The sequence below is a fragment of the Protopterus annectens genome, chromosome 6.part0 (assembly GCF_019279795.1).
Source record: "Protopterus annectens isolate FY-2018-M chromosome 6.part0, PAN1.0, whole genome shotgun sequence".
In the NCBI taxonomy this organism is placed as follows: Eukaryota; Metazoa; Chordata; order Ceratodontiformes; family Protopteridae; genus Protopterus; species Protopterus annectens.
The window spans coordinates 1,036,916,579-1,036,938,533 of record NC_056737.1 but is presented as its reverse complement, the minus strand read 5'-3'; the positions used below and the strand labels follow the sequence as shown (position 1 = coordinate 1,036,938,533).

At 41.1% G+C, this 21,955-nt stretch overlaps 1 protein-coding gene across 1 annotated transcript in view; it reads left to right on the top strand.

The window, feature by feature from the left end:
- Window positions 1-21,955, top strand: part of ATG2B (autophagy related 2B) — a 1,825,281-nt gene that overhangs the window by 57,280 nt on the left and 1,746,046 nt on the right. Inside the window, exon 2 of the mRNA XM_044074646.1 lies at window positions 18,600-18,752. Coding sequence (XP_043930581.1) covers window positions 18,600-18,752 — 153 coding nt within the window. The remainder of the gene's footprint in view (window positions 1-18,599; window positions 18,753-21,955) is intronic.

Below are 21,955 nucleotides of genomic sequence, written 5' to 3'. Positions count from 1 at the left end.
AAAAAATAAAATAAATTGAAATAGTTGTAAAAGAGCTAGCACTTTATGCAGACTGGTGTAGCTTACATTTCAGTGTGTGAGCATTTAGTTAATGATACTTAAGCAGTACTCTGTGACACACAGTGGGCATTTCATATTTCTGTCATGGGGGTGGAGGTGTTTGGACATGAGTGGTTACCCTTCTTTTGCAGTATTATTGGGAAAGGAGTTGATTTTCAGGAATGTGTGGCGGTCTGTTGATTCTTCAGTCTACAAAAAAGACTGGAGTGTTGCATTTGGAGGAGACAGTTTTGGACTGTAAATCATTTCCGCAGCCATCTCAGTTCTTTTGTAAACTGTTTTGCATTTTCTATTATTTTATGGTTGCATGTTGAACTTTGGGGTCAAACTTCTGCTTCCATCTCCAACAGAGACAGTCCTGTTCTTCTATTTTTCTTCTCATACCAGATGAGAAGATTAGACAGGATTCGTGGAGATGGATATTTTCTGAAGATTAAGAAGTCATGTCTGTCTTTTTTTTCTCTCTCATTGTAGAATTTCTGTGCAAATTTGCCTTCAGCACAGAGAGTGATCCTTGGACATTCCTTCTTAGCTTATAAAAAGAAATGAGCATTTTTATATTACAGGAATAACGTGTGTTAGGCGAGTCTTATAGTGAGGTTTAGTCATACCTGGCCAGCTCTTCCTGATGTCTTCAGATGTCATGGCAAGCTTGACAAAGTTCTAGTCTGCCACACTACTCTAACTTAACATTTCTTCATAGTACACATTTTTTTAATAAAAAGTTGGAGTCTTTAGTTTTTTGGTAAATATAGGAGCAGTTTTTATAATAATTAGGTCTGATAACATGACCAACATTTCAAGTGTGTGTTCACCTTTTCAAATGGTCTTTGCTTTTATTTTTTTTGTGGTGTGGTTGAAATGTCGTCCAGAATGGCAGTCATGGTATTTGCCTGATGAGATTTACTTTGTTGTGAGATTAGTTGTCATTCTAGCAGCATAGTTTCTGTACTAGTTTAGTTGACTTTTTTTTTTTTTTTGAAGAATGGGACTAAATTATTGGGTATTTCCTGCTCTCATTTGCCTTTCTTTTTGTATTTAGTGCTGCTTTCTTGCACTTTACCTCATGGTTGGTTGTCACTTATACAGCATGGTTTCTGTGCTTCTGTACTTTAAACTATCATTTGACGGGATTTGGAGAGGGAAAATCTTTCTTTTGATTTGTTTATTTTTTGAGGAGACAAACATCTTACTGCCATTTGATGTGTTGCGTCTGTCATCTTTATAAAGATGACAGGATCACTTTTTTTTGCTTGTAGTTTGCCAGTTTCTGTAGTACATTAGTTGAAATTACTGTTGGCATAGTTGTTGCAGGGCAGTAACATCCCTGCTTGAAGACCTAATCCAGGATTCCAACTGATTCCAAATGAAGAGAATCATTTTATATCCCAGTGTTTATAGTATACATTGAAAATATTGTACTCGATTATAGTTAAGGTCTGCCATGTTCATTCAGCACAGGATTCGTTTTACTTTATGGTATTTCTACCATTTTACTTTGTGTTTTAATGCTTATTATAAATATTGTGCAAGCTGAATTTTTTATATTGGTTACATGATACTTTTTACATCGTGGTGAAATTACGTAAGTGTTTAAAGTGTTCATTATTTTATTTTATTATTTATTTATTGATACCTGCTTTGTCCTTTTATGGCTACAGGAGATACAGAGTTTATCCTAGCTCTCAGTTTTTCCAACTTTACTGAATTTTTTTTCATTTATTATTAATATTTACCAAACAAAAACAAAATAATTTAGACTGGCATTTTTATTTAGAGGCATTTACGAAATATTTAACTTATATTTCAGCATCTTGTTTTAAATTTGTTAACTTTAACTAGTAATTACAAGTGCAGTGTTATGTCTTTTTTATGTCTGATTTGAAGATTCATTCTCTTTATTATTGAATCTTTAACTATGTTTACCTGACTATGGTGATTTTAAATCCATGTGTTTAAATTTGTGTTACCCACAACCCTGTTGTATTTTAAAAAAAAATAATGCCACTGTATTCCCATTCTATTTCTACACTGATACAAGTTAGCGGTTATTTTTCAGGCACGTATTACACTTGTGCTTACACATGTATGTGCAACATGTTCACATTGCATCACAAGAGTGTAGTTGATGTCACACAGCTGTGGCAGTTACACTGAAAAGTAATCGTTTTTTGCAGCACACAAGATTGGTGTATATCAGTTAAAAAAAAGGGGTGCATATAACTACAGACAGTTGTTTTATACCACAGATTTGATGACATATTAAAAACATGATTTAGATGTGTTTTTTCACTTTGTGGCAAGGAAGCATTGTGTCCATTATATCATGAACATTCTGTAGGTGCACTGATACATATGTCAGTGTGGCTGCCAGACTCGCTGTGATATATCAGGCTTTACCTCCTGATTAGAGAGCAGAGCTCTTTGCTGGGAAGTAAAACTTTCCCATTGTGTTATAAGGGGTGAACAAGCAGAGCAATGCGTTTTGAGTAAAACGAAGTACTATGTGCCTTTTGTTAAACATATTTCTTGGCAGGTATGGTTTATTGTTTCCATATTGAAGGAGTAGTTCTTATCCAGATGTCTGCACGTAAAAACAAAAAAAGCTTGGCAGAGTCAGTTTGTTTTTCATAGTAGAAACTGTGTTCAATAGTAGTATGTTTATTATTTATTTAAAGCTATTTATCCTTTTATTTTTTAGGCAATGCCAAACTGAAAGTACTTCTGATGTAGCAAATCAAAACCAAGAAAATCTAAAGGTATTACTGTTCAGTGCTAGGAGTCTAAACAAAAACTTCTCTCCCTAGAAGCTCTCTTCACCCTAGAGAATGCTGACATCTGTGCAATCACTGAAACATGGTTTAAAGCTGTGGAGAGCACACCAGCAGTGCAAAGGTATAATGCCTTCCACATATTTAGACCAGCTACTTCACAGGCAGGGACAAAAGGTGGAAGTGTCTCTATTTGCATCAGAAATAAATATACTTCAAGGCTGGTCAAACAGGACAATGCACTTGAGCTGTTCCATGTTCAAATCACCTTGGGCAAAATCCAGAACCACTTCCTTGCAAGCTATAGACCTCCCCTCTATGACCCAGGAAACCTATACCATGTATTTAAACTTATTAGAAACACTAACCATCCAACCCAATACCATATTCATGGGTAACTTTAATTACCCCACTATTAACTGGAAATCCTATACGATACGCACAGACACAGAGATTCCTGAATTTTATAAGTAAAACAATGAGTGAGAAGGTCACTGAAAAACCATTCAGTAAAAACAAAAATGAAAACTCCAGCAAAGCTAGACCTTCCACTGAGTGACCTCCCAAACCTCTTGTATTAGAGGCACATGGGATATATGCAAATGATCCTTATGAACATCAGGTGTTTCAGCTCATTGGCGATTCTGAATGCCCATTACTTGTTTCGTCATTTTACTGGACAATTTCAGGCCAATACAGCCAAACCCTACTAGCTGTAGATATGCATGTTTTGGCCTTGTTATAACCTCGTCAGCACAGCACAAGCAGAGTGTTTGACTAAGCATTAGAAACACAGGGCTGTTATACCCAGCTGATGTCCATTATCATTAGGATCACTGCAAAAATATCCCAAACAACAAACTAAAACAATGAGTGAGAAGGTCACTGAAAAATCAGTCAGTAAAAACAAAATGAAAACTCCAGCAAAGCTAGAACTTCCACTGAGTGACTGTCCAGTGAGTGTCGAGTAAAATGACAAAACAAGTCATGGGCATTCAGAATCGCCAGTGAGCTGAAACACCTGATGTTCATAAGGATCATTTGCATATATCCCATGTGAATCTGATACAAGAGGTTTGAGAGGTCACTCAGTGGAAGTTCTAGCTTTGCTGGAGTTTTCATTTTGTTTTTATGGATTTTGTAAGTACAAACTCCCTGGACCAGATAGTCAGTACACCAACCATGAGTGCAGCTATACTGGATCTGGACCTCAAGTTGTTGTTCTCAGCACCTGCAATGTGCCTAGTAGTGACTCCTTCTGCAATTCATATGGAGTTACGTGTATTGGTAGCATATCTAAATACGATTGTAGATTCTTTTTTATAAGACCTGTTGCTCCTTCTACTATTGGAACCTACATTTGTCTGTTTCTCCCACATGTTCAATGGACTTTGTAAACCAATGTGTACATAGCCCACTATCTTGGGCCACTAATATTAACCTTTCATCTCTTGGTTTGAATTTGCCTCTCCTTAACCATTCCTGCGTTTGATCCTGATCAACATGAGGTTCTTCCAGACGTTTTCTATACTTGCAACTGTATTTTTGCATTTTCCACATTTCTTGCCTTCTCATCTGGTCCATCACCTTATATTCTTTCTTTTGTTTTTTTGGCACACTCGGTTGCTGCCTGATTTTTATCTAATTATGGTTTGATTACCATTCCTGCTTGACACTGATATGCTGCTGCTAGGCTAAGCAGGGAAGTCATCTTAGATTTATTCTCCTCATGTTTCAGAACTTTCACTCTGTTTGGGTTGTGTGAGGTCAGCAGATATGTTTGCAGTCCCACGATTGCAGATCTATACATGTAGTCAATTTCAAGGAGGCCCATACCTCCATCAGAACAGGGAATATATAATCTTGCTATGCACTAACTTTTATAAATCATTTGGTGAGCATGAAGCATCTTTCTTGCTTTCCTGTCTAATCTGTCCAACACGCTTTGGGGCCAGTCAGTCACTCCAAAACTTTAAGTTAGGAGTGGAAGAGCAAATTGGTTTATAGCTTGAATTTTGTACCTAGATGTCAAAGCTGTTTTCAGGATTAATTTAAGTCTTGTAAAGTATTTCTTACTAAGTTTTATCCGCATTTGTTCATGTTTTATTGTTGATCCTTCATCAATTCCCAAATATTTATACACTCTCTCTTGCTCAAGTTCTTTTATATCACATTCATGTCCCAAACTGATGTTTTCTTGGTGGTGGAGAGTTTTCCTGCCTTAAAGGTTGCTTTTGCACATTTATCAAGACCAAATGACATTCTTATGTCATCTGAAAAAAATTTAGTCACTCTCATCATACATGATATAGAAATAGCAGCCAGAAAGTTAGTGATGCAGACATATAGTGTGAGAGAGTTAAGAAGAATAGAAGCAATAAAGCCTGAGCAGTAGCGTAAGGATATGGTATAGAAGCAGAGAAGGAGTTAGAAGAGCTTTAGGATCTTGCAGTCTGTGAGGGATTGAAATGTGAGAGAAGAGGAATACCTGAGCATTAGACAGGCTTTATGCAGGAGCAGAGCCATGTATTTTTGAGATGATTTTTAAAGAGGCTTTGAAATGGGTTAGGCCAGGAATAAACCTGGTAGCTAGAGGTAGTGAATTCCAATGTATAGCGACAGAGTATGACTACAGAGAGTGACCAGGTTTTCTTGTGGGTTTTGAGATAGCAAAGACATTTTTGTCTTCTGAACGTAGGGATTGATTTGGTGTGTAAGGTGCGATTAGATTGGCTAGTGCAGGGCAGGGCAGGTAGTAGGCTTGAAAATAAGGTTGTGCAAGGTGGATAGCTGAATAAAGGCAAGTTGATTGGGTAGTTCAAGCCAGTTTAATTCTAGGACAGTGGTGTGTGTGATATTTAGAGTTTGTGGCAAACTTTGCAACTTTGTTTTCTTATAGTCAATCCATGCCTTACTTAAATTCTTCCCCTTTTTACAGTTCTCCACTATCACTTTATTTAACAAGAAATAATCCTTTGTTCCATATGACTTTCTTTTGTTCTATTGCCATAATTGAATTTTCTTCTAAATGACAATAAACTCTGTAGGCATCAATTCCAGTGTATAATTTGTACGATGTCGGAAGGCAAGTTATTGGTCTATAATTTTTAGTGTAGCTTGCAGGTTCAATCTTAAGAAGAAGCAATGTTTTTCTGTTAGATAGGTTGGTATCTCTTCGGGGTGCAAATATAAGTACTTCATACTCATGGGTAAATCTTCGTGCAGAGATGTTAATACTTTTAATCAGAAGTTAAGTACGGCATCTGGGCCTGGGGTTTTCCAATTAGAAGCTTTTCTTAACTTTGTTTCAATCTCTCTGGCTGTTACTTCATCCAGTTTTCTTATCATGTACCTGTACATTTCTTGTTTTACTTCTATCCATTTAGGGTCTTTGATATGTTCCCCAAGATTTTCATAAATACTTCTCCAAAATGGTATCTGTTTCTTCTTTTTTGGTAATCTTTCAATTCCTTTTACCTTGTTTCCCAGTTCTCTATAAAACTTTTTTGGATCATCAATAAATCATTTTGTACTTTTCCTTTATATTTATATGCATATCTTCTACGTTTTTCTGCCTGTGCTGAGATTTTTAGTTTATTTGCAGTAGTGCATGATAGATCCTGATCTGTTCTAATACTGCACATTGCTTTTATCACGTCTTTCTAAGCATTTTCGTTCATTTGTTTCCTCTTCTGTACTCTTCTAATAGCAACCCTTTTTGTCTTAATTGCTTTATAGTTCTTCATGTTTCACTGTTGCAGTCCTCACATATGGGTTATCCGGCTTCTGGTAGCCCTCAGTCGGCTTGAATACCAGAGTCTTTGGTATATGATGTCAACTGCTGCCTGTTGTAAAACTGATGTCAGAACGTCAGGCATAAAGGGAGGCAGCCGACGTCATTTCTTCAGTCTTTCTTGCCACGGAGCCCGAAGCAAATGCAATTCGCACTAGCGCCGGTTGGCCGTTTACCTTCGTTTTGCTTTCCGACTACCAAGTTGAAGACGCCTTCAGATAAGTACCCCGTTGGGGATCCTCTTTTCTTGCTTTAACGAATGTCAGATAAAGTTAATAACTGTCTTGCCTGTGGAAAACATATCCCACACTGTGATTTCCATTCCTACTGTATAACTTGTTTTGGGCCTTGAGCACGACATCCCTAACTGCAGTCTCTGTGCTTCCTTTAACCCACGTACCATATGCCGTAGAGCTAAGATTTTGTATAAGCATTTCAGTGTCTGGCCTAAGTTTGTCGGTATGACGTCTTCTGGTCTCCCGACTTCGGATATACCTGGGAAACGCAAAGACAAGGACCGCGACAGGCCTAGGGTTAAATCTGCTGACGACGCACCGGTGAAATTGGTCGTCAGCACAGCAGTAGTCAGTGAGGCACTTTTGCAGCCCCTACAGTCCGCAGATTTTCAGCTGCAAGCCTCTGCCGAGACCTTTACGGAGTCCTCCATGCCGCAGGTTGCTATTTCGTCTTCAGACCCTATGCCTGTCGCCACCTCAGATGGATCCAGAGCTGCTTTGCAGGCACCGGCTTCTGACACCTCTTCTTTTTGACATGAGACCAGAACCAGACCGACTACCTTAGTTCAGACTTCTGCAGTTGCTAGGCCTCCCGAGTCCTTCCGGATTGCTAGTAAACCTTCCAGCCACAAAACTGCTCACAAACAGGCGTCGGCCTCCCCTCCTGTGCCTCAGTCCCAGTTAGTAAAGATGGCTAGTGATCTTTTCTTCTTGATCAGGGGCTCTCATCTCCCCCCTCCCTTCAAAGAGGGATAGGGAATTATCTCCTGATGTTTTGTCTCTCAGATTCTGAGATTTCCAGTATGTCTGCTGGTGAAGAAGGAAATTCTCAACCTTTTTCTGGCTTTGAGGATTCTGATGCTGAGGACTGTATCTCTTCTGCCTCCCCTCCAGAAGATTTTTCCTTTGGGGATACTTTGAATACCCTTAGGGAGCATTTTAAATGGGAATGTCAGGATTTTCCACAGTCTAAGAAAAGAATCAGGGAATTTTTGGATTTGCCACAGCATAAGCCGCTGGCTATACCTCCAGTTTTGGAAGTTGTGGATTACGTTTTCATGGGAAATTCTTTAACTCCTAATTATGTTCCTTCTGTTCCTCCTGCCCCCAGAAAACCTGATAAGTATTATAGGGTTCCTGAATCTCATCAATTCCTTTTTAAAAACCCTACTGCTGATCCAGAAATTATTTATCAAGGCCCCAAGGGTGTTAAGGCTACTATTTCTAAAAACCCTGTGCCTTCTGATAAGGAGTCTAGAGCCTTGGACAGGTGGAGTAAAAAATGCCTATACCTCTGCAACTCTTGCCATTAGATCCGTGAATTGTCTTTTTCACATGCTTAAGTATCAGCAGCATACTTTGGAGGCTCTTAAGACTAAACTTGAAAATATTTCTTCCATGATGGAGAACAAAGATTTATAAGACTTACTGAATTCTGCTACTTCAGTTAATAAGCATTCACTTCATTGTTGTTTTGACACTTTGGAGGCCTCCTGCAGAGCGGCAGCCACTGGTTCTGTAATTAGAAGGCATGCTTGGCTCAGGGAGCAGCCTCTTTCTGAACCTGTTAAGTCTAAATTGCTGGATGTTACTTTGCACAAGGACAATCTTTTTGGTAATAAGGCTGAGGAGGTACTGAAAAAGTTGGAGGATAAGGCAAAATCTATGCATGCTGTAAAAGATCCTTCAGGTTCAGCTTCCTCGGTTTAGTAGGCTACTTGGTCTTTTGTCCGTACTTTCACTAAGAATTACAATTTACCTTTGTTTTCTAAATCCAGGGCTGGTTTTGCCTCTGCAGTTTTGCAGGGCCTTCTTACCAGTCCTTAATCTGTGATCCTTCCTCCACCCTTTGTCATTTTTCCTGGGCTTTGGGAATCAACCCATATGTGAGGATTGCAACACTGAAACACGAAGAACATAGTACAGTTGTGTACACTTACCAGAAATGTAGATGTTCAAGTGTATTCACTGTTGCAGTCCCGGTTTCCCACACTCCATTCCCTCTTTTTTCCTAAGGCACAGACTATATATATTTTTATTTATTGTATGACGTGTCCAGGGTGCTACCTTCCTGGGTTAGCCTTCTTTTGGGGGCTCCTGACAGTTAAGGCAAGAAATACTGAGGAAATGGTGTTGGCTGCCTCCCTTTATACCTGACGTTTTGACATCAGTTTTACAACCGGCGGCAGACGATGTCATATACCAAGGACTCTGGTATTCAGGCCGACTGAGGGCTACGGGGAGCTGGATAACCCATATGTGAGGACTGCAACAGTGAATACACTCGAACATCTACATTTATGGTAAGTGTACACAACTGTACTTTTTCTATTTTCGATACTTCCATGATGGTACTCAATTTCTCCCCTTCCTTTCCTTTACTACCTTGTGTTCTTGTGGTCGAACAGCTATTAATTTTGCTGCACAATAATATAACCTTTTTACTTCTGTTATATCGCATGGATCTCTATGGACAGTCCTAATTACGGTGTTCATTTGTTTTATCAGACTTCTGACTTTTATTGATCCTCTGCAGTCTGTTTCCTTCATTGCTCTTAATATATTTATCTGTGTCTATTAATTCAAGCAACTCTTCTCGTAACTCATTTTCTTCTAAACTGAGGACATATTTTTTGTTTTCCATTTCCTTCGAGCATTTTGTAAAAGTTCTGTAACATCTTCATGTGGCAAATTCTCTTCAGTTTCATCCTGTGCCATCCGTTGCTCTGCCATATGGGAACTCACTGGCCTATCACTTTTCAACATTGACTGCATCAGAGTTTCCACAGTTTCCTTGCTGTCCTGCTTTAAGTGAAGATTTATACTGGTTTCCTGTGGAAGACTCCAAAATATCTTCATATGGCACCTGACCAATTATTTCCTGTTCCACTGGTTTCTCCGTAATTTAGATGTCCATTGCTCTATCCTGTTGTGTTTTCTGAATAAGATTTTCTAAACTGAGTCCTTCACTTCACAGATACTCCATAATCTCAGTTTCTATTTCTTTAACTTATCCATTACTAAACTCCTTTTCTGCTTTTTCCTCTTTGTCTTCTTATTTTTTGTATTGTAAAGTTTTCATTATCCGGATTCCTCAGCATGTATTTCTCTTCAGATACCTTTGGTGCTGCTCTTTTTGCATTGATTAGTTTTGCTTTCTTCTTTGCGTATATATTACACCATATTAAATCTCTTTTTCTTTCCCATGTCCATATTTCTTCTTCAGATGTCTCCTGATCTTCCTGTTTCTCCTTAACTTTGGGAAGTTGTTCCAACATGCTGTGATGTAACCTGTCTTAGAACTTCTACATCAAATCCTTCACTTCACAGGCATTCCATAACTTCATCTTCTATTTTTATTAACTTCTACTTTACTAATCTTTTCTATATTCCCTCTTTGTGATATATCTTTTTTTTTAATTGTGAAATGTTCCATATCTGGATGCCTTTACCTGTATTTCTCTTTGAATATCTTTGGGGCCTTCTTTATATTGATTAATTTGGCTTTCACTTTGGAGTAAATGTTGCACCATATCCAGTCTGTCTTTCTTTCCCATGTCCATATTTCTTTTTTATACTTTTCAAAAATCTCTAGCTTTTGTTGTTTATATTTTTTCACTTCCTCAGTTGCTTCTTTTTCCAAACAGATCAAAGTTTCTTGGTGTATATACTCTTTTTCACAAATCTTTTGTATTAATGAACACAAATTTTTATTTGAAGCTTCTAGCAGTTTTTCTTGTGGAAGTATTTTTCTTTCCCCTAATTTCTCTCTCAGTCTTTTTGTATATCTTGTGTCTGGAAATTCTGGGCTTTTTGCATAGTAGTAACAATACATAATTTCTTTCTTATCCTCAATAGTCCACTCTGTCGTCTTTATGGCTCTTCTTTGGCCTGTCACTTCTTGTGATTTTTGTGGACTGCTACTTCCTTCTACAACAGGGGGCCCATCCTCCACCTGGGCCCAGCCTGACCCCATTGTAGGAATATTTCTGTATTTTGAGGATTCTACACTGTCATGTTTTTTCCAGTCCTGGCACCAGTGTGGGTCTTGTGCACTTAGCTATCTTTTTTAATTTTTGACCTACTTCTGTCCATGATGTATCCTATATAAATACAGTCTATATATCAGTGTCGTCTTGGAGAAATTTTGTGAAAAACAGGGTCCACCTCGTGAAGGTACTCACCAAGACTTGAGGATGAATTTAATTTCAGAGATATTACTCTCCTTTGCTTGCTGACTTATTAACTCTCCGTTCTGACTTCCTTCTAAATAGCATGAACCATGACCTGTTAGGGCCTCTGGAATTATTAACTGTAGCCTCCAAGCAGGCTTCATGCCTCACAAATGGAGAACAACAACGGTCATCCTTCTGCACAAAGGTGGGTCATCTACAGACCCTGGAAACTGCAGACCCATAAGTCTCAGTAATCCTGTATGTAAAGCCATGGAAAGAATTATCATGGAAATTATCAAATAGAGATATAGTAAACCTCCTGTCACTGGACCCAACCCAGTTTGGTTGTGTCAAGGGCAGATCATGCCTACTGAACCTGGTGGACTTCTTTGAGAGGGTAACCAAAGCTATGGATGAGGGAAAAATTGTTTACACGGTCTACCTTGACTTGGCCAAGGCATTTGAGACAATACCTCTTACAGGCATTGTTGACAAACTCAAGAGGTTTGGTACAAACTTGAATGTCACCCAGTGAATAGATAGCTGGCTAACAGACAGGACCCAGGAAGTTAGAATTGGGGAGTCCACCTCTATAAGGAGGTGAGTCACAAGTGGAGTCCCTCAGGGATCAGTCCTTGGACCACTCCTTTTTGACATTTACTTTTCAGAAGTGAAGGCCAATGTCAGTAGTCTCAGAGCTGTCATTGAATCCCACACTGACACAGATGTTCTCCAAGAGGGTTCGGACACAGACAACTGGTATCAGAGCCGTTGACTAAAACTAAATGCCAAGAAATGCATATTAGTATCCTTTGAGAAGTCATCCACCCCTGGTAACTATCATATTGACAACACACCCCTTAGAGTTGACCCAGTAGTCAGGGACTTAGGGACACACATAGATAGTAATCTAGCCTTTGACCATTACGTGTCGACAGTAGTGAGAAAAGCATTCTATGTTGCGTAACTTATAAACAAAGGTATGGCATTGAAGTCCAAGGAAGTAATTCTTCCACTGTATTCAGCATTCATCAGACCTATCATTGAGTACAATGCCCCCCTTCGGTGTGTACCTAACCAGGCATGTCCAAAAACTGGGACATCCATATAGGTTCCTCATTAAAAGAATACGGGGCATAAGTAGAATGTTCTATGCAGACCACCTCAAGGTCATGTCCCTGTATTCTGTTTCCTACAGGCTTTTGAGGGGAGATATATGCCTGGCATACAGGGCATTGTCAGACCTCACTCTGATGGACCTCCTGCATATCCACAAAACAAACAGTACCAGAATTACCCGTTCTAAAGGCAAAGCTAGCCTGTGATATAAATAGGACCTGCTGGAGAGACAGGTATGCATCCCAGAGACTACCCTGTCTATGGAGCATGCTCCCCATCCATGTGAAGCAGAGTTCCTCGCTAACCCAATTCAAGTGCAACTGGATGGGGAAACAGGAAATTCACCCCTGATTTGGCACCTATGTTTCTAACGGCCACATTCAGCCTGTAAATGCTTCATCTCCCAGGCCTCTGCTTGTAAATTTTTTATCTCCCAAAACCCTGCTTATACTTATCAAGGGTATCAGAACTTGTCAGAGGTTTGGGATGCATGGCTAGACTTAAAAAGGTCCTTGTGGTCGTTAGCCTAGTAAACACCTATGAACCTAAATGATCATTTGCATTTTCTGCTCTCTTCCTGCCCAAGTTGCTCTGCAGTGCTTGTTAAGTAACAGATGTCCTTCAAGAATGCAACTGCAGTCCTGACATATGGGTTGTCCTGCCTCAGGGAGCCCCTCAGTCGGCCGGATTCCTAAGTCTGGGTCCGGCGTCGGCCGATGTCGCCTCCTCCCCGACGTCAGAACGGCAGGAGTATAAAGGCATCCGCCGACGCCATCTTCTTCAGTCTTTCTTGCCGCGCAGTGCCCGAAGCAGAAGCAGTTCGCAAGTGCCGGTTGGTCAGCTCCTGTGTTTTCAAATACCGAAGTCATCTAAAAGCTAAGTACCCCGTTGGGGAACATTTTTTCTTGCCTCAGCCGATGTCAGAAAAAAGTGAAAAGGTTAATAATTGTTTGTCTTATGGTAAACAAATACCTCATAAGGACTTCTATTCTTACTGCCTCCCTTGCCTGGGCCCAGACCACGACGTCTCGGCCTGTGCTGCCTGTGCTTGCTTTAATAAGCGCACACTCAGGCGCCGGGCAGAATTTGCCGAAGACTTTTTTGGCGAATCTTTCGCTTATATCATGCCGTCGGAACTACCGACAGCACAATCTACCAAAAAACGCAAGGACCGGGACCGACATCCTTGGCCCGCATCGTCCACCGATACCATGCCTAAGCCCTCTGTGAGTGCATCGGTCCCTTCGGAAGCGGTAATTCCACCGCCCCAGGCCGACGACACCACTTTAACGCGTTCTTCGGTCCCGGAGATTTCAACGGTGCCGGTTGTTGATTTTCCTCCAGAAACCGAAGGTCTGGATTTACCCGACACCATTCCTGTGGATAAGGTTACCCCTGCATGTGGGGCAGCTAGGCCTCCGGTATCCATGTCCATCAAGGCCTTTGCACGTGCCAAGGCTGCCAGTCAGGCCAAGGCCCATCCTAAATCTACTTCTCAGGGCCCCTCTTCTGATAGACAGATCATGACTCTTGCTGCAGATCTAATCTCTCTTATCAGGGGTTCTCAGCCGCACCCAGACAGAGGTTCTCAGCCGCCTGCAGATAAAAGGCCTAGAACTGAGCAGACAGACACCCTCTCTTCAGATGAAGCCTCTGGGGATTCAGAGCACTCAGATACCCAGGAAGAATCCTTCCAGGCCTATGAGGACTCGGATGCTGAGGATTCACTTCCCTCTGCCTCCCCTCCCAAGGACATTTCTTTTGGCGAAGTTCTCCACTCCATGAGAGAACATTTTCAGTGGCAGGGTCAGGAATTTTCTGACTCCAGGAAAAGGCTACATACCTTCCTTAAGCTACCCCAACACAGACCTTTAGCTATCCCTCCAGTGTTGGATGTCCTTGATGATGTATTCTCAGATTCCAGTGCTTCGCCTGATTCACTCCCTCCTGCTCCTATCAAGCCTGACAGATATTACAGGGTCCCTGAAACCCATAAGCATCTCTTTAAGGCCCACTCTGTGGATCTAGAAACTATTTCACAGGGCCCCAAAGGAGTGGCTACTTCCTCGGCCAAAAACCCTCTGCCCGCTGACAGGGAAGCTAGGTCCCTAGAGAGATGGGGCAAAAAGGTTTATACCTCTTCCACCCTTGCCATGAGGTCTCTCAACTGCCTTTTTCATATGTTTCAGTACCAGGATTACTTAATGGATGATTTGCAGAAAAAGTTGGCCTCTCCTGAGCCTATAGATAGAAAGGCATTGCGGGATTTGGTTCATAACACTCAGCAGGTTAGCAATCATTTTCTTCAGTGTGGTTATGATGCATTGGAGGCTTCATGTAGGGCAGCCATGACAGGGGCCGTTATACGTAGACATGCTTGGTTGAAAGAACAGCCACTGCCAGACCATGTTAAAGTCAAGCTCCTGGATGCACCTCTGGAAAAACAGAAGCTTTTCGGTACTAATGCACAGGATGTATTGAAGTCTATTGAGGAAAAGGCAAAATCAGTACAGACTGTCAAGGATTTCCTCCAGGTTCAGCCTCCCAGATTCAGCAGGAATTGGCCTTCAAAAAATTGGTCCTTTCCAGATTCAGACAAGTTTCAAAGGGGAAAAAACAGGCGTGCTTGAGGTAGAGGGCAATACCGAGGCTCCTATAGGGGCCGCCAATGGCAGCCACCAAATCAGAGAAGTGGCCCAGAGAGTTCACCCGCACCACAGGAACAATCACAATGACTTGACTTTCACTCTGCCTACCAAGGCTCAAAGAGAAGCACCTCTAGGCGGAAAATTATCCTTATTCTCAAAGAACTGGCACATTTTAACCAAGGACAAATGGATTCTGGACATAATAGACAGAGGTTACAGGTTCCACTTCCACACCTTACCAACGAGACAAGGCATGCCAAACCTGCCACAAAATCAAAGGGCAGAGGCTCTCTTACAAATTTCAAAGCTGTTACAAATAAAAGCTATAGAAAAGGTTCCTCCTCAGGAACAAGGCCAGGGATTCTATTCAAGACTGTTCCTTGTTCCAAGAAAAGAAAAGCAATGGAGGCCTATACTGGATTTGTCAGTTCTAAACACCTTTCTCATTGTGCCAAAATTCAAAATGCTAACGTTACAGCAACTCCTTCCCATGCTGGGCAAGGTGTCTTGGCTGGTTACTCTGGACCTCAAGGAGGCATACCTGCATGTCCCAATCAGACACAGTTGCAGAAGATACCTCAGATTTCTTGCAGGAACAGAGCATTATCAATTCTCAGCATTGCCGTTTGGCTTATCTACTGCACCCAGAGTATTCACGAAATGCCTGGCATCAGTAGTTGCACATTGTTGACTCCAGGGGATTCAAATATACCCTTACCTGGACGACTGCCTTATACAAGCAGACAGCAAACAAACCTTGATAAAAAACTTGGTCTATGTCATTCAGTTGCTACAGGCTTTGGGATACACAGTCAACATTCAAAAATCAAGACTATTGCCATCCCAAAAGATTATTTTTCTAGGAGCAAAACTGGACACACAATCACAAATGGCTTTCCTCACAGAGGAGAAACAACAGCATTTACCAGATTACTTCAAAAGCCTAGCAAAACTTACCCAGCTGACCGCAAGGAAGATCCTGCAGGCCCTGGGTTTCATGGCATCTTGCATTCTTCTGATTCCTCTGGCAAGACTACACATGAGAAAGCTACAATGGTACCTAAAAAGCTTATGGTCTCAACACAGCCACAACCTAGAGGACGTAATACCACTCATTCCATGCCTACAAAGGGAATTTTTGTGGTGGGCTCAAGCAAGCCATTTAAACCTAGGCATGCCTTTCAGCAAAGTTCAAGCAAGTCAAACCATTACAACGGATGCCTCAGATCATGGATGGGGGGCACACATGGAGGGCAGATGCATTCAAGGTCAATGGACTCCCACAGAAATGCCTCTGCACATAAATCAAAAAGAGATGTTGGCAGTGATACATGCAATAGAAGCCTTTGGAAAATCTCTTCAACAAGACCATCTGCTAATAAGGACAGACAACACCACTGTCATGTGGTATATAAACAAACAAGAAGGCACTCACTCGTATCCCCTCTGCAGACTAACAATGGCTCTTTGGGAAAAGTCCCTGAAACTGAACATCCATTTGCAATCCCAGTTTGTTCCGGGAAAGGACAATGTTCTGGCGGACAGGTTGAGCAGAAATTTCATGGATCCACACGAATGGATGCTACATCCACACATTTTCTCACAAATAACAACTGCATGGGGAAGACCGGACATAGATCTCTTTGCTTCTCATCTCAATCACCACCTGGACAGGTTCTGCTCAAGGACACACCATCCTCTAGCCTGGAGAACGGATGCTCTCTCCTTCAGCTGGAATACCCTGAAAATCTATGCATTCCCGCCTCTACCAATACTCACCAAGGTGTTACTGAAGACAAAAGCAGAGCAACCAAAAGGAATATTGATCGCTCCAGACTGGCCGAGGCAACATTGGTATCCCTTGCTACGGAGCATAACTCACACCAAACCGTGGCCCTTGCCCCAATGGCCTCTGCTACTGACTCAACACAATTACAGGACTGTTCATCAAAACCTGCAAACATTACACCTGACAGTCTGGAGGGTTCCATGACTTTGACCCATGTCCCCCTCTCCGAAAAGGTTCAGGAAATCTTGCTGGAAGCACGCAGACCTTCCACCAGAAAAACCTATTCGACCAAGTAGAAGAGATTCATCATCTGGAATGCCAAGAAGGGCCAGGATGCATCAGTGATGAGCATACCTCAGATATTAGAATACTTGGCAGAAATGTTGCAAAGTGGCCTCTCGTATTCTTTTAAAATTCACGCTTCAGCAATCTCAGCAAATTACAACTGTGACCCACCTGTGTTTTTGCATCCCTTGCTAAAACAGTTTCTAAGAGGGATAAAGAATATCAAACCTCCCAGAAAACCACCAGTTCCTGCATGGGACCTCAACTACGTCTTGGAAAAATTAACTCTTCCTCCTTTTGAACCAGCAGCATCTTCAGAAATGCAATTTCTCTCCTGGAAAACTGTCTTCCTGTTGGCAGTTACCTCAGCAAGAAGAGTCTCGGAGATACAGGCCCTCATGGCAGTTCCTCCCTTTCTCATTTTTCATCAGGACAGAGTTTCTCTAAGGACCAATCCTTCATTCATGCCAAAAGTGATATCCAGGGTGTCTCTAAATCAAGCAATTCACCTGCCTACTTTCTTTCCCAAGCCTCAAAATAAAGGGGAAAAGCTGCTGCATACTTTAGACATACACAGACAATTACACTACTACTTGGACAGAACAAAGACCACCAGGAAGTCTGACCAACTATTTGTAGCCTATGCTGCCGGAGTGCAAGGAAAGGCAGTCTCCAAACAAACAATTTCAAAATGGATTGGACACTGCATCAGATTCTGTTATTCCTTCCATGGAAAGGGTGTGCCAGCCAATATCAGGCCACACTCAACCAGAGCTATAGCCACATCCACAGCCTTCCTAAGAGGAGTGGCTACAAAGGACATTCTAGAGGCTGCTACATGGAGCTCCGTGCATACATTCACCAAACACTACAACCTGCCTTTATACTCCAGATCCCGAGCAGGCTTTGCTTCTGCAGTCCTGCAGGGTCTTCTAGCTACACCATCCCTTGCTTAGATCCTATCACCCCCAGCTTGGCTATGGTATTCAACCCATATGTCAGGACTGCAGCTGCATTCTTGAAGGACATAGTACGGTTTTGTACCTACCATAAATGTAGATGTCCGATAGATATGCAACTGCAGTCAGATTTTCCCTCCCTCCTACCCCTCTGCTTTTTCCTTGGGTCCATTCCCCCTCTCCTTTTTTGCTGGGGATATCTGTTATGGTGTATCTGTTTATTACTGTTGTGCATGTTTGGAATTTTTTGGCATATCCATTCACAAAATTTAGCCTTCCTTGGAGGGCACCTGGCATCTGGGGCAAGAAACACTGAAGAAGATGGCGTCGGCGGATGCCTTTATACTCCTGCCGTTCTGACGTCGGGGAGAAGGCGACATCGGCCGACGCAGGACCCAGACTTTGGAATCCGGCCGACCGAGGGGCTGCCTGAGGGCAGGACAACCCATATGTCAGGACTGCAGTTGCATATCTATCGGACATCTACATTTGTGGTAGGTACAAAACTGTACTTTATTGTTGTGACAAAGTTGAGGATTTTGACTCTGAAGCAGCAAGTTAGCTGTTTGTTTATTTTCCATCAGTATTTCCATTAATTTCACATCATATATATTTATGCAGAGTTATTTAGTTAATAGAGCTGTAGTGTACGCCGGCAGTATAAGTTAAGGTTCGTCTGATGTTTGCGTTTTATAGCTGATTTGTTTTTCTTTTTTCATAAGAAAAGTACCACACTTACTGAATTTCTTTCTTACCTTTTACAGCATCTGGTTCTGAGCCAATGTACTGGTCAAGCTTTATGACCAGTAGTATGCAGCTCGCAAAAGAATGTCTTAGTCAGAAGTTTACAGATGATCAAAGTGAAGGGCCGCAACCAATTGAAGGACTTGAGAAATTTGCAGAAACAATTGAAACAGGTCTGTTATAATTAATAGAACTTGCATGTTAATGTTAAGAGTTTCTCAGAGCATTCTTTCTTGGTTAAGACTATAAATCTCTATTATTTGTTTTGTTTCAGGTCTGAAATGAGTAATTTTGTATTTGTCTGTACTTACTGCACTGAATGCGTAAGAAGACTGTTGAGGGAAGATCTCTCTCTGTCTCTTACTGTGCCATTAGTGACCCCAATTGTCCTGGACCTCCTGTTTCTCTGAAAGTTGTATGTTTCCACCCACACTAGAACCAGGGATCTAAACTTTCAGTAACAGAGAAATAAAATATGATGGAAGAGCAGGCTTATAACTCAGTGTCTTCCATAACACAGGAATAAACTTCTGCATGTTAAGCAGTGTGATTCTCTGTCTTCCTTTAAACATAAACTAAATGCCTGAGTTGGTATCTGCAAATTTACTCTAGAACTGACTGTTAAGGCCTGGAGACAAAGGAGGTGTGGCCTGAGGGAGAGTACTGGCAAGGTGAGAACAGTCATGAGATTTGGTGGGCCCGTACCTCTCAACCTATTAGTGCAAGAAATCTGGACAACACCTAAAATGATGGGGGACAAAGTCCCAAAAATAGAGAGAGATTTTAAATGTTGCTGTTATAAACTTAGAAAGCTACTAGAGGAACAGGATTTCTGTTAGCATGCATTTTTCTGAAGGATATGAAGTCTGAAACTCAAACATATGTCATTATTTAGTGAATTCAGTTCTCAGTGATTTGTCAGAAAACCACATATTTTATGAGGAGCAGACCAAAAATATGGCATTGAAATCTGGACAGCCTGCAAAAATCTGGACAATTAAAAGGTATGTGTGGGCTTGGAATATCTATGAATCTGTAAGTACTTGGGTTATAGACCCTTTGCTGAATGTATGTGGTTGACATGTAATGTGGTCTATTCTTATACTGTAATCATTTTTACAAAATTTGCATCTTCCAAAATATAACCCCCAGTATGATATGTTTCCATTTATAGAATGTATTGAATGCACTGAAGATTGACTTTAAAATTATTAACATTTATCCTTCCTGGGCTGAACCAAATGTGTTTCTGCATTGCTGCTGGTACAGAGAAAGTCTGTTTGTCTCTGAAGCCAGTGACTTACAGATGTGATGCATTGAGCATTTTGTCATATTCTGTTTATCCTAAAGCAAAAAGGGTGATTTTGTTTTTATTACGACACACCAGGGTTCTAGCGCCTCCCTCATTGTGACGTGGGTCAAGTTTATACTGTCCAACCTATTTTTCAGTTGTTTTTAAACAAATCAGATATAAAAAACAGACAGAGCAACGTCCATTGAAGGGATTACGCTCTCTGCACATCTCAAAAGGACTACGAAGCACTTAAAACTGTGTATAGCGGGGCTGCAGGGGGAGGCAGTCCCCTTGCTGAATGCGTATGGCTGTCTTTCATTAATATCAAGTTTGTAATGTCTAACATTAGCTTTTCAATTTTTTTATACTTTAACCTTAAGCTTTTTAATGTTAAAAAAAAGTATAGAATTAGAATAACAAGAAATGTGCAAAACATTTAACTGACTACTCCATCGGGATGTCAAACAAGTCAATTCTGCCCAAACCTGCGTGAAGTATGATGTGGTGTCCTAATATAAACAAACACTGCAGAGTACACAACAGTCCGCTAAGTTCTTTAATTCAAAAAATTGACTGTGATTGTGCAAAACAAACCCAAAGTCAAATTAACTATAGTAGGTGGATTTAGAAATGTACACCAAAGCATACATACACGTCTTATGTTGTTGCTGTATACCATGGCTAAGAGAGAGATGTAAGGAGGAAAAATAAGAGGGGCAGAGGCAAAGATAGCATGCATGCCCTACAGGTATGTAAAAAGGGACCACAGTGAATGACCCTAAGGTGACCTGGATGGTGTTTCCCACCTGCTATTCAGGGTATGGGAATGTACTACAATTTATGATTGGCTTGAGGGCTGTTATTGTACAACAGTCTGATTTTGCTTGCCACCTTTATTGTGAGCATGAGGGAACCAAGCACATCTGTCCTTAACTACAGAATAGTGGTTTGCAAAAGTATTTAAAAATATTACTTTAAAGCTAGGACTTTTGTAAACATTCAAAACTATTATGACTTTCTTTGTAACAGGCACCTAGATGTCTAAGACTTCTAAGTGCTTCTTAGGCAATATGTTTAATTACTTAAGTATCTATTTTTAATGCTGCCTTTGCCTAGAATGTTGTACGTTTGAAGGTCTGACTTGTAGTGTTAGTTATGCAATGCTTGCAGACAATGTCTGAAAACATAAATCCCACTGGTTGATATGTTACCTCATAAAAAGTACTGTATCACTATCTGAAAAAAGTGACTGGTAGGTAAATGAGTTACAGATACCTTAAAACAATTCATTCTTGTTGTCCTGTCTAGCAGTATGTTAAGTTCACAAATAAATTTAGCCAGGAATGAAAAATGCATGCCAGTTCAGTTCACTCTCCTGATGATAGGAGGTGAGCCTTTCACACATGCTCAGAAATATTTGCATCTTTTTGTGATGGAGAATGGCACAGATGAAGTTTGAATCCTACCAATGCTACCCAAATGTGTGATGACAAGTGGCATGGATTGGTTTGAATCCTATCTTGCTGACCAAAATGCGAGGGATAATAGAACAAGCTGTCACCAAGTATGAAGAAAGGGCCTTAGCTGGCACATGGATGGTCTTTCAAGTTACACCATTGGTATCTAATTGGTTAAAATAAAAGAAAGCACACACATTAGTCTAATGCAATAATGAATTCACAAAATGCAGTTTGGCCCCAGGAGCATAAGGGGAATATGCACTGCTGTCCTAGGTATGAGGTTTTAATATACACTCCTAGATTTGACAGCATACAGGCCAACTTCAGATCTGAGTCTTGGACCTGGGTGACCTAGCACCCCAGGTCCCTTTCTTATCACTCTCTCTTTGTGAACCACAGTGTTTTCCACTGCCCCTTACTCACGGTAACTGCCATTAGGTTCATAGGTTCCATAGGTTGGTACTGAGCTATCTGCCCAAAGGCATATATTAGCCCAGCCACGTTGTGCGGTATTCACTGCCCCTTTAGTAGTTCCCTAGACCCTTCTACTAGCAGCTAGTACCCTTGGCCCCTATCTAGTGGTGCTGTTGGTGTGATCCCTGGTGTGAACTTTCTGTTACCC